This window comes from Pseudophryne corroboree, chromosome 1 (genome assembly GCF_028390025.1).
Source record: "Pseudophryne corroboree isolate aPseCor3 chromosome 1, aPseCor3.hap2, whole genome shotgun sequence".
Taxonomy (NCBI): domain Eukaryota; kingdom Metazoa; phylum Chordata; class Amphibia; order Anura; family Myobatrachidae; genus Pseudophryne; species Pseudophryne corroboree.
This window is the reverse complement of record NC_086444.1, coordinates 53,833,106-53,847,283: the sequence shown is the minus strand read 5'-3', so window position 1 is coordinate 53,847,283 and position 14,178 is coordinate 53,833,106. Positions and strand designations below refer to the sequence as shown.

The window sequence follows — 14,178 nt, the reverse complement described above, 5'->3', positions numbered from 1 at the left end:
GGAGAGATAAAAGCTCCTCTGTAAGTTCCTAGATGCCAAATCACCATTCTTAGTATCTCTGTACAGTATGTTCTACTAGTGTACTAATTAGCACAAACAGCTTGTAACGTACAGTGGCAAGTGTAATTTCTCTAAGTATAATGGAGAGAGATAAAAACTCCTCCCTATGTTCCTGGATGTCAAATTACCATGCTTAGCATTTTTGTACAGTATTTCCTATCTAGCCAGAAACCCTGCATCCTGTGCAAGCTAGGCGGACAACTGGAGGGGACCCGATACACGGTTGCTTCCCGTTTCCCTTTCCAGTGTCACATAAACTAGTGGTTGGTCTGCCCCGAAAGCCAAGAGTCTCCTCTTTTGTATGGTACCAGTTATGAGTCTCTGGGACACCCAGAACCAGAGTTATCAGTACGCAAAGTGGACCCATTTTCCCATAGACTATAATGGGCCCGTTAATTCAGACCCACCATGGGTTCCGACGCTTGCCATGAGCCTTGTGGGGGTCACAGAAACTTGGGGTTGGTACCCTCCGGTAGCTAATTGTCTCCCCTTCCATACCAACCTAGTGATGAAGGCTCCCACCTCCCACGCTGAGAGTCCCAGGTTTGAGTCCCAAAGTGCCAACCTTTTTTTTTTTATATATATGTTCCCGTGACATTCACTTTATTATTATTTTTTCTTTGTTATACAGTCAATGAAAGGGTGCACACAGGTTTCACATAAATCAAAGTAAATCTGCAGCAGTGATTCATTCTGCTATATACAAATGCACAGCGGTAATGAGTATAAATTAGTGTATTCCGACGCAACTAACTAAGCAACACAGTACGGTAGATCGTCGGCATTTGTGTATTGTGCCTGACCTGAACTCCCTCCCTGTCCACTGCATGACCTGTGCAGGCTCCCAGGGGGAAGGGCGATGTGGGTAGGGAGAGGCGGTGGAAAATACCGTGCTTTTGAAATACAAGTATTAGCATCCGAGTCCACTAAGGCATAAACCAACACCAATGGGAAGGAAGTGCCAACCTTTTTTTAATGTGTTCCTGTAGCATTCACTTTATTATTATTTTTTTTCTTTGTTATACATTCAATGTAAGGGTGCACACAGGTTTCACGTAAATCAGAGTGGGCGGGGGATTTTCCTACATACAGTAGTATACTGTTGCACATGTCTTGTAACCTGATCGGAACTCCCTCCCTGTCTACTGCATGTACTTTGCAGGCTCCCAGGGGGGAAGGGGAAAGTGGGATGGGGGTAGGGCGAGGCAGTGGAAAATACAGTTTTCAAAGAAAAGGCATAATCAAAACCATGGGGAACTTAGCGGTGTATCGTTATGTGCATAGACCTCGCTTATAACTATCACCCCTGTGTATTTTAGCTAGGGGATTCTGACGCTCCTTCAGCATTACCCCGTAGCCTGCAAAACCTATGCCGTTGTTCGCTCCATAGCTGAATGCTGCCACAAGGCAGGGGTTCACGTGCCTCGGACATTTTGTCACTTTGCGATGCGATGGGGTCCGGTGTATCGTTATGTGCATAGACCTCGCTTATCCCTATCGCCCCTGTGTATTTTAGCTAGGGGATTCTGACGCTCCTTCAGCATTGCCCCGTAGCCTGCAAAATCTGTGCTGTTACTTGCTCCATAGCCGAGTGCCTCCATGGAGCTAGGAGTCACAGGCGGTAGCCATTTCAATTGAGTCTGCCCTGCTATAGAATTGTATGTGTACCATACGGTGCATAGAACTTTGACAGTAGAAACTCTCCTGCAGCTTTGCCCTGCTTTATGTAAAACTTGTGTTTTGTCAGTTTGCTATGCGATCGAGCCCGGTGTAACGTAATGTGCATAGACCTCGCTTATCTCTATCGCCCCTGTGTATTTTGGCTAGGGGATTGTGACGCTCCTTCAGCATTGCCCCGTAGCCTGCAAAACTTATGCCATCTCTCACTCCATATCCGAGCGCTGCCTGCCATGTGGTGGGGGTTCAGGGGCGGTGGCCATTTTGCCAGTGTGCTATGCGATTGAGTCCGGTGTACCGTAATGTGCATAGACCTCGCTTATTCTTATCGCCCCTGTGTATTTTAGCTAGGGGATTGTGACGCTCCTTCAGCATTGCCCCATAGCCTGCAAAATCTGGACTGTTACTTGCTCCATAGTCTAGGGCCTCCGTGGGGCAAGGAGTCATAGGTGGTAGCCATTCCTATTGAGTCTGCCCTGCTACAGAATTGTATCTGTACTGTACGGTGCATAGAACCTTAACAGTAGAACCGCTCCTGCAGCTTTGCCCTGGTTTATGTGAATTAAAAAAAAAAAAAAAATTATTAAAGTGTCTGGAAAAAACTAACATGCATTTGTACTTTATGAATCGAACCCGGGACTCTGAGTATAGGAAGCGGAACACTTCACCACTTCGCCGCAGACAGATGAATAAATCCATTGGTTTTGATTATGCTGTAATGGCTATGGGATTAGGACGCTAACATACTGTACAAAATTCATAATCTCAAGAGGCAATAGTGAACTTCTAACACGTCCATTTGCGACTGTGTACACTACTGGTTTTATGTTGTTTTGTCTGCGGGACTTGGACACTCACATATTCATAAAGTACTGTAGATGGATCATATACTGTATGCTGTACTATTTGCGTCTGTACCGTATATACTGTATTAAATAATGCAGCGTAATGAGAATTTACTGTATTAAATAATGCAGCGTAATGAGTATTTACTGTATGCAGTGTAATGAGATGACTTAGTAAAGTAGTCCTTATTATATATTTCAGTATTGTATTTTACGGGAGACCACACGCATGCGCAGTGGTGATTGTAAAAAGCGACATCTGGTGGATGATCGCAGGTATTACACGTAAAGGTAATGCCAAGCGCTCTGTCTGCTTCTGTGCGATTAGGTACGCCTCTCTGTGACTAGGCACGCCTCCCTATGCCCCGGTACACTGCTTATGCTCGATCGGGACAAACGCCTCAGCCAGTCAAGATAAAGGTGGCTACATCTGTATTACATAATGCTGTTGTACTTGTTCCTAGTCTTCAAGCATTATAAAGGTAAAGGGCCCCATACACTAGAACGATAATGACCGATTTCATCCAATTTCGGGCATTCGTGCCGATATATCAGGTGAAATCAGGCATTTTGGAAGTGTTTCTGATCTGATGCACGTTCCCGTGATGGTCGGATCGGATCCTCCAGATCGTTAGTGCTGCACTCGTGATATGTCGGTTTCCGCAGGCATGGCTGGGATCACATACAATATATCGCATGCAAAATGTACCAAATCGTATGGAACCGCTCCCGGGAGAGTTCAAGGGAAATCACCTCCGACTTCAGCCTCAGACATATCGTTGTAGTGTAGGGGTCCCTTAAGCCTTATCATAGAGGAATACATCAAAGGCCGGACCGCTATTGTGGATCCCTACCAACACCAACGTTCCAACAAGAATGTGTCACGTGACACGCTTCAGTGCAGACTGACTTATGCAATAAATGATAAATACTTATTTTGTTTAAAAGTTGGGAGCTCATTCCCTTAACACAGAGCCTGGCTCTGAAGTGGGAGCACATAAAAAAAAAAAAAAGGAAGTAACTTTGTGTCTGGACCGCCCGCATTGCAATGTAAGGGGAGCAAATACATTTATTATTGTGCATGCAGGGTAAGTACTGTAGCTTACAATTATTGGACAGCTTTAGGGGTATATTCAATTGCGGTCAAATTCCGGCATGAATTCGACAGTTTTTTAATTCAACACAATTCGACAGGTGAAACCCTCCAACTGGGACCCAAATTCGGCATATTCAATAAATTAACGGATTCGACAGTCTCCCTGTCGAAAAACGGACCAATTGACGAATAGTGGACGGCCTGGATTCGACTTCATGGACATCACAAAAGTGTTCAATAAATCCTGAAAAAAATTGCGTGAGGTCCCCCCTCCTAAGCATAACCAGCCTCTGGCTCTTTGAGCCGGTCCTGGTTGTAAAAATACGGGGGGGAAATTGACTGTGGTTCCCCCATATTTAAACAACCAGCACCGGGCTCTGCGCCTGGTCCTGGTGCAAAAAATACGGGGGACAAAAGACATAGGGGTCCCCCGTATTTTTTCCACCAGCACCGGGCTCCACTAGTCAGAGAGATAATGCCACAGCCGGGGAACACTTTTTTATATAGGTCCCTGCAGCCGTGGCATTAAATCCCCAACTAGTCGCCCCTGGCCGGGGTACCCTGGAGGAGTGGGGACCCCTTAAATCAAGGGGTCCCCCCCTCCAGCCACCCAAGGGCCAGGGGTGAAGCCCGAGGCTGCCCCCCCCCCCCATTAAAGGGCGAAGGATGGGGGGCTGATAGCCTTTTGTGACAAAAAAAATATATTGTTTTTTGTAGCAGAACCACAAGTCCCAGCAAGCCTCCCCGCAAGCTGGTACTTGGAGAACCACAAGTACCAGCATGCAGGGGGGAAATGGGCCCACTGGTACCTGTAGTTCTACTACAAAAAAATACCCCAAAAAACCCACAACACAGACACCGTGACAGTACAACTTTATCACATACATGCACACCTACATACACACATACTTACCTATGTTGACACGAAGCAGCTGGTCCTCTTCTCCAGTAGAATCCAGGGGTACCTGTAAATAAAATTATACTCACAAACAATCCTGTGTAGATCGGTCCTCTTCTTAAGTTTGTAATCCAGGGACTTGGTAAAAAAAAAAAAAAAGAACCCGAACCACGCACTGAAAGGGGTCCCATGTTTACACATGGGACCCCTTTTCCCGACTGGCGGGACCCCCGTGATTGCTGTCAAAGAGGGTCCCTTCAGCCAATCAGGGAGCGCCACGTCATGGCACTCTCCTGATTGGCTGTGTGCGCCTGAACTGTCAGTCAGGCGGCGCACTGGAGATACAATGTAGCGCATAGGTGCTCCATTGTATCCAATGGTGGAAACTTTGCGGTCTGCGGTAGACCGCGAGGTTAAGTGGGGCCAACCACAAGAGTGACCCCACTTAACCTCGCGGTCGACCGCAGAGTTCCCACCATTGGATACAATGGAGCGCCTATGCGCTACATTATATCTCGAATGTGCCGCTTGACTGAAAGTTCAGGCGCGCACAGCCAATCAGGAGTGTGCCATGACGTGGCGCTCCCTGATTGGCTGAAGGGACCCTCTTTGACAGCAGTCACGGGGGTCCCACCAGTCGCGGAAAGGGGTCCCATGTGTAAACATGGAACCCCTTTCAGTGCGTGGTTCGGGTTCTTCGTTTTTTTTTTTTTACCAAGTCCCTGGATTACAAACAAGAAGAGGACACAGGATTGTTTTATTTACAGGTACCCCTGGATTCTACTGGAGAAGAGGACCGACTGCTTCGTGTCAACATAGGTAAGTATGTGTGTATGTAGGTGTGCATGTATGTAATAAAGTTGTACTTTCACGGTGTGTGCGTTGTGGTTTTTTTGGGTATCTTTTTTGTAGTAGTACTACAGATACCAGCGGGCCTGTTTTTCCCTCGCATGCTGGTACTTGTGGTTCTCCAAGTACCAGCTTGCGGGGGAATCTTGCTGGGACTTGTGGTTCTGCTACAAAAAACAATATTCTTTTTTTTGTCACAAAAGGCTATAAGCCCCCCATCCGCCGCCCTTGGATGGGGGGGACAGCCTCGGGCTTCACCCCTGGCCCTTGGGTGGCTGGAGGGGGGGACCCCTTGATTTAAGGGGTCCCCACTCCTCCACGGTACCCCGGCCAGGGGTGACTAGTTAGGGATTTAATGCCACAGCCGCAGGGACCTATATAAAAGTGTCCTCCGGCTGTGGCATTATCTCTCTGACTGGTGGAAAAAATACGGGGGACCCCTACGTCTTTTGTCCCCCTTATTTTTTGCACCAGGACCAGGCGCAGAGCCCGGTGCTGGTTGTTTAAATATGGGGGAACCACAGTCAATTTTTTCCCCGTATTTTTACAACCAGGGCTGGCTCAAAGAGCCCGAGGCTGGTTATGCTTAGGAGGGGGGACCCCACGCATTTTTTTTCAGGATTTTTAACACTTTCAACACCCCTTCCAACTGCAAAACAGGCACTGATCTCTCCATATTATTGTAGTCAGTAAATAAAAAATATATTCTTTTAAAAAATTGATTAAATAATACAGGTTGAGTATCCCTTATACAAAATGCTTGGGACCAGAGGTATTTTGGATATTGGATTTTTCCGTATTTTGGAATTACTGCATACCATAATGAGATATTATGGTAATAGGACCTAAATCTAAGCACATAATGCATTTGTGTTACATATACACCTTATGCACACAGCCTAAAGGTAATTTTAGCCAATATTTTTTGTAACTTTGTGCATTAAACAAAGTGTGTGTACATTCACACAATTCATTTATGTTTCATATACACCTTATACACACAGCCTAAAGGTAATTTTAGCCAATATTTTTTGTAACTTTGTGCATTAAACAAAGTGTGTGTACATTAACACAATTCATTTATGTTTCATATACACCTTACACACACAGCCTGAAGGTCATGTAATACAATATTTTTAATAACTTTGTGTATTAAACAGTTTCTGTACATTGAGCCATCAAAAAACAAAGGTTTCACTATCTCACTCTCACTCAAAAAAGTCCATATTTCGGAATATTCCGTATTTCGGAATATTTGGATATGGGATACTCAACCTGTACTTGTGGCTCCTAAATAGACAAACCAAGTAGATAATCCCTTCAAATATAAATAGATATGCTATTAGCAATCAAAAAAGCACCAAAAAATACATGTTTTTAAAAAAAATGTATTAGATCATGACAGAAAAATGAGGCGAAATGAAATTGACGAAATGACTGTCGAAAAGCACTGTTGTCGAATCGACATTCTTCATACTTTTGTCGAAAAGCCACATTTTTAACATTGCAGACATGTCGAATTGCAAAACGTCGAAAATGAAACGGCAGGTTTTTTGTCGAAAAGTACTGTATTGAATTGTCGAATCCAATTCGACAGATTTTTTATCGAAAAATTACCCGTTTTTTTACTATTTAGGCAATTCGACCGCAATTGAATATACCCCTTAGTTTTTTAGTTTTACAATGCAATTTAGAGTTGAGTTCAGACATGCCAATCCCATATCGAAATTTGTGCACATTATAAACTTGCTTCCTCTGCAGTACAGCATGGATTTGCCAAGGTGCAAAGTTACAGAATTGTCCTCATACATCAATGCTGCAGTCGTGCCAAACAGCCCGGGCGTATTTTTTGCAACTTTCATGCCAAAAATTGCATCTTAGTCACAGCGCAATGCAGACACACCAGGAGACTGTGCTGATTAATGTGATATACGACACGTATATCTGTGTGCTACTGAGTTTCTGAATCTGCACATGAAGTGCTAAAATGTAGCAGCTGCTGCTTTTTTCTCATACAAGTTCCATTGTGCTCCGTATACAGACTCAGTCACACACATTATACACATTTAACCTATCAAATTAATCAGCACAGTATCCTGGTGCGTCCTAGTCACATTGTGTTGCAACTAAGATGCATTTTTAAAAAAAAAGACGCCCTACACTTGCAGAGTTGCGCGGGTCCTGGCGGCTCACTCGCTCCAGACTTTTCCTGCTGCATGGTGTACTAAGGATAGATATAGGCGTACACAGCTGTACTTGATCTTTTTGCTTTGCTCTCAAGCCCACCACACACTATGTAGACCATCGGGCCGATGCAAACAATTTCGATATGTCAGACGATATATCGTTAGTGAAAGTGCAAATCATTTGCATTTCACTAATGATGATGATCCGATGTGCGGTCCCGCCGCTAGTACTCTGGATCCTCTGATCTTAAAAGCTGCACGTTAGATCAGGTGATCTGGGTAGCAGTGAATTACAGGTCGTACGATAGAATGTTTTGTACTTTTTCTGTCAGGTCTGGGTTTGTGTCTGTTCCCGGAGGGGTCAGTGTTGGTGCGATGGAGGAAACGAGGATGCTGAAGTAAGTTCCTGCGTATATGCGCAAATGGTATTTTTTGAGTACACACAGGTAATAAAAGTAACTGGAGCAATGTAAATGTATGATTCAGCATGGAAGCTGATAGTCTCTGAAATAACCAGTCACTTAGAGATAATTTGGTCTAGGTACCGATGGTAACTGGGAGCGACTGATGACCGGTCTGGGAATCGATAGTGACTTAGAGTTACCAATGATCGGTCTGGGAACCGATAGTGACTTAGAGTTACCAATGATCGGTCTGGGAACCGATGGAGACTTGGAGCAGATGACGATCGGCCTGGGAACCGATGATGAACAGGAACAGATGACTATCGGCCTGGGAACCAATGATGAGCAGGAACAGATGTTGATCGGCCTGGGAACCGATGATGAACAGGAACAGATGACGGTCGGCCTGTCAACCGATGATGAACAGGAACAAATGACGATCGGCCTAGGAGCCGATGGTGAACAGGAACAAATGACGATTGGCCTAGGAGCCGATGGTGAACAGTTACAAATGACGATCGGCCTAGGAGCCGATGGTGAACAGGAACAGATGACTATCGGCCTGGGAACCGATGCTGACAACTTGGAAGAAACGATGGTTGGCCTGTAAGCCGATGATGACTTGAAACGGAGCTTCACACAGATACTTGGCAATATCGATGATCGGCCTGGAAACCGATGGCAACTTGAAACAGGAATTGTATAGTCAATTGGTAATGCAGATGATCGGCCTGGAAACCGATAGGAACTTGCCACAGAGCTACACAGTCAATAGGCAATGCATGCATACAACAATAGAACCAGGTTAGGTTATTGCAGGAGACAGATGAACTTTAAACTGGATGCTTTAGTGCAGGTTGAATAGCACAGTGCTGATGCAGAGTAATAACAGGTGAGAACGATATGCAGCACCTGGAGGGAGTCTCTTACTGCAAGTGATTGTAGGAGCAGAGTGTAGCTGAAGCTGAAGACAAACTGGATGGCTGGTGCCTGTAGTTCCACGAAGCACTGACAAAGGAGAGTCGCAGGAGACTGCTAGTGAATGCTGAAGCAGAATGCAGATGCAGCTGCAACTAAACTGGATGGCTGGTGCCTGTAGTTCCACGGAAGGATTAACACGAGGGAGTCTCAGGAGACAGGAAACTGGAGCCAGGAGACGCTTGTTCACAGGATGTGACGCATTGTTCAAGGCAGGAACTCTGGATATATACCCCCTGGACAGCAGGGATTTTAGAATCAAGTCATGTGAGCACTCCAGTGCTCAGGAGTGGGTAGCACCAAGTCAGCTGACTACAGGTGTCATGGCGGCGCCCATACTCTGGGGATGGTGGGAATACATTGGGGTACATGATGTATGGCAAGCAGGGTACACACTGGAGAGAGTCTCTGCACATTGCAGGCAAACATGGAACATGCTGGCAGGCTGAGGATGAGACCTCCGGAGGCCAGCACATCAGAGCACCGGTAAGTGACATGATGCAAAATGCAGATTCCTGACACTGACCTAACAATACCGTACTCTAGGAGCTGCCGGGTGAGCTGCGGGGAAATTGTGAGACGATACTGGTCGTCCTAATGTGTGGGCAACCTTTACCCAGCCCCCAGTAGGCTGCACCTGTTGCCTGAGAGAAATCAGAAGCATCCTGTAAAACTGAAACTGTTGCAAGTATGGACAGTACAAGTATATTTGGGAGAAGCTGTCTCTGTAGGAGTGTATGCATGGTACAGTATGTCAGTTGTTTTGGAGCGTTTGACTTGCAGTGTGCAATAATCTGATTTATTGTGTAGTCAGCCCATTGCTGGACACGTACACTGGTACTGCTACAAAACAAATGCAGATACAGTTTGTGAAAGCTGAATGGTAATAAAACCTGAGAGAGGCGAGAATTCCTCTTCATGTCCGTAGTTTCCTCCCTTTGCCTTCTGTGGATTGCGCAGGATATTTACGCCTGGTAACTGTTGCGGAGCAGGAGAGATCGCACTGCTTGTGGCGTAGCCCCCTTTGTTTGCAGCTAAAGCTTTGAGCTCCGAGAGCCCAACATGTGAGCCAGCTGCAGGGAGGGCTTCCTCTCCGGCCACGTTACCGCTCCTGAGTGACATTAATGAATCAGCAAGAAGCCTGTTGCTTTCCAACTGTGTTTTGCTGAACCGGCGATAAGAGGAGGGAAAAGGAGAGCGATGTTGATGCTCATATTACCCTGTGCTATTGTCCATAAGAGCGGTTCATCACATTCTTCTCCAAATTATGGTATTGGGGATTCTTGGTTTGTGTAGCCGCAACATGAGCCGTCCACTTCCTAAGTGAGACTGTTACCAGTTTATGGGGCTGTCCGTGTCAGTCGGTAGAGGTTTATTTGTCAATGGACAGCTTGCAGAAAACATGGGAACTAGCGCTACCAAATAATACTTTTTCATTGTGTCATTCTGTGAATATATTTCACAAAGACTATGGGGAGCTGCATCAAAGATTGGAGATAGAGAGAGAGAGAGAGTATCAACCAATCGGCTCCTAACTGCCGTGTTACAGGCTGTATTTGAGAAATGACAGGAGCGAATTGGTTGGTACTTTATCTCTCTCCACTTTCTCTCCCAAGCCTTGATACAACTCCAACAATATGAATTGGATTCAGTACTTGGCCAGAAGCTTGACAAATGCATTCTGGTCACATGACTATTCTTTTCAAAAATAAGATTGCAATGTTTAACACGCGGATCACTAACATCACATTCCAAACGTTAATTGCTGGTTAGCGTTATGGCTTTTGCAGCGCAGAATTGGAAGGGCAGGAACCTTAGGACTTGTCAAAAAGTTACTGAGAACGAACGTTCTTCTGTGAGACATTTCTGTCTATGGTGGAAATATTTTTATTTTTGTAAATTGTGAAGTCCTCAATGTCCCACTGACATCTGATTTAGGGAAGAGTAAAGGGCCCTACACATATAAAGATCCGCCGCCGAGCTGCCCAACGGCGGATACGGCCGACGGGCGACCCGGCTGCGGGGGGTCAGTGACGGGGGGGAGTGAAGTTTCTTCACTCCCCCAGTCACCCGGCTCCATTGAAGTACAGGCAAATATGGACGAGATCGTCCATATTGGCCTGCATGCACAGCTGACGGGGCACCAGCGATGAATGAGCGCGGGGCCGCACATCGTTCATCGCTGGTGCCTCCAAACTGAAAGATATGAACGGTATCTCGTTCATTAATGAACAAGATCGTTCATATCTTTGAGGATTATCGGCCAGTGTGTAGGGCCTATAACTATTGCCTGCATTTACTTCCGTCACATCCATAATTGTAGATTTTATGTCTTGTTAGTACATAGCATGTTGGGGGATATTTATTTATTAATTTTATTTATTAACCGTTTCTTATATAGCGCAGCATATTCCGTTGCGCTTTACAATTAGAACAACAGTAATAGAACAAAACTGGGTAAAAACAGACATAGAGGTAGGAAGGCCGCAAAATGAAATGAGGATATTTCATTTTGGGTTTATTTTCTTAGAGAACTGTTTCTTTTTCCCATATTGTCTCTGATCTTTCAATAGTACCCCGAAATATTCATAGCTAGCTAATCAGAGATTTGTCACACATTCCCTTGATTATGCACTGAAACACATTCTGCTCCACCTGTACACATCGGCGATTGTAGCACCCCCAGGTCTTATGCAAGTCCATGCATACTTCCCACTTCTCTCTTTGAGAGGCAGGAGCACATTCTAGTTCTAAGTAAATCTTCCGTGCTTAGCTCCGTTTTAATGCAAATTGACACAAATGTCCTGCAAACTATAACAGTAGCTAAACAGGCATTTGCCTTCATTTGCTGAGAAGAGTCCTCTACGCAGGGTAAAAATCTGTATGTTTTGACATAAAATCATTGCGTGGAAACTTGGGGAGAGACAGGAAGTAATTTTATTAATCACATCCATCTGCCATGTAAAACTTTGATTGGAAACAATGTCATTGCAGCTCCCCGGCCTTTGTGATGTGTATTCAGTGCTACGGCTGCATCATTTGTTAACAAGGGCCTTTTAACACTTTGAACAGATTCACATACTGTTTTCAATCTTCACGCTTAATTATTCGATTCTGTATTTGATGCCGGAACACCCTGACTTCTAATCACTGCTCATTGTCGGGAGTCCATTATATTCTAACTGTTTGAGTGATCCCATTGACCTTGAACTGACATTATAAGCTGTGTCTAATCTTTTCACTCTATATATTTCTAATGCCTGCTTTCTTTCTTTTTCCCCCTTCCTTTTTTTTTTCCTCCCTGATCCCTGTTTAGCATCACAATCGGGCTGCCCTTGAGTCCCGCAGCTGACTCCGCCCGCTCGGCACGACACGCTCTGTCACTCATTGCCACGGCCAGACCACCCGCCTTCATAACTACAATCGCTAAGGAGGTAAAAACCCTCTCCCCATTACTTTCCTTTCTGAATGGTTAAACTCGGCTGTTATTATTCAGACTTCCATTAAAGGGTAATATACCGTATGCTGACTTTATTTTCCCCTTCTTATTCTATAATAATAGAATAATATAATTATTCTTATAATGGTCTGCCCATGTTACATGCTTTAGTGAACCCTGTGTTGTGGAATATATGGATATTAGAAGCTACCGAGGGATCCCGTGATCATATAAAATATAGGGCACAGAACTGTGTAATATCTTTCAAAGTAGCGGGTGCATTATTCCTTGTAATACATAAGTAGTAGTTTTTGTGAAGGAAATGAAAACATCAATCCCAATAAAAAAAAAAAAAAAAGAGGTTATTATAGAACACTGTAACAAGCTATAAAGAAAGTGAATTATACCATTTATTCTCCTGGTTTTGTTTTCTCAGACTGCTATTAATAATACAGGTTGAGTATCCCATATCCAAATATTCCGAAATACGGAATATTCCGAAATACGGAATTTTTTGAGTGAGAGTGAGATAGTGAAACGTTTGTTTTCTGATGGCTCAATGTACACAAACTTTATTTAATACACAAAGTTATTAAAAATATTGTATTAAATGACCTTCAGGCTGTGTGTATAAGGTGTATATGAAACATAAATGAATTGTGTTAATGTACACACACCTTGTTTAATGCACAAATTTATTAAAAATATTAGCTAAAATGACCTTCAGGCTGTGTGTATAAGGTGTGTATAAAACATAAATGCATTCTGTGCTTAGACTTGGGTCCCATTGCCATGATATCTCATTATGGTATGCAATTATTCCAAAATACGGAAAAATCCGATATCCAAAATACTTCTGGTCCCAAGCATTTTGGATAAGGGATACTCAACCTGTATATAATTTTGCAGATTTTCCACTTTAATCTATGACTACCATGGCAACCACAGTCACATTGCACATGATGTAGTGAGTAAAGAGGCTTTTGAATGCCCCTCTGAACTCTCCTTTTTACTGTGACATCCCCCCCCCCCTTACTCTCCTCCCCCTCAGCAATCGCATAGCATGGCAAGAGCCTTTGAGGGGTATTCAGTTGCTGTCGGAAACTACCGTCTTGTCGGAAAGATGTCAGTTTCCGAATTTTTATGGGTTGAAAGGAGTTCCGAACTATTCAATCCTGCCTCAGTTTTTCCGACAAGTCGGGAATTCCGACTTTTTAGAAAGCACATGTATAGGCGGATTAGCCGCGGATCCACGTGTCTTGTCGGATTCCGCAGCCAAATCCGACAGGTTTTGGTCCCGTTTCTGACCATGTCAATCCGACTTTAATAAAAGTCGGATTGACATTGTCATGAACGGCCAAATCCTGTCTGTCCTTGGCCGCTCATTGAAAACTCAGATGTCGGATCCTTTCCGACTGAATATTCCGACTATTGAATACCCCCCTATGTCTTTGTAGCAGACTGACTGTGATTGTGCCCGGTAGCCATGACGGTTTTCCCTATATAGGGAGTTTAAATTGGAAACATTGATTTGTTGGAGAAAAAGGTCTTTCGTTAATTTAGTTCAAACAGAAGACCTCTATTCTACGTGATCTGGAGAGAGGCCCACTTACATTTTTTTATTACAATTGTGAAATATATGGAATTATGTACCTCCCATACAGCATACTGTAAGGGCATTACCAGGCGCTGATTACGTCCGTGACCATATAAAATGTTATACAGGTTACAGAATCCTGAAACTGG

General features: G+C 44.3%; 1 protein-coding gene across 7 annotated transcripts in view; it reads left to right on the top strand.

Annotated features, from left to right (window-relative positions):
• Positions 1-14,178, top strand: part of WDR7 (WD repeat domain 7) — a 799,383-nt gene that overhangs the window by 620,290 nt on the left and 164,915 nt on the right. For 5 of the 7 annotated variants that reach the window (XM_063959708.1, XM_063959725.1, XM_063959718.1 and 2 more), the window contains one exon: positions 12,310-12,427. In XM_063959708.1, the coding sequence (XP_063815778.1) occupies positions 12,310-12,427 (118 nt within the window). Of the gene's footprint in view, positions 1-12,309; positions 12,428-14,178 lie in introns of those variants that run through there. The other 2 variants (XM_063959756.1, XM_063959746.1) reach the window with 1 other exon arrangement.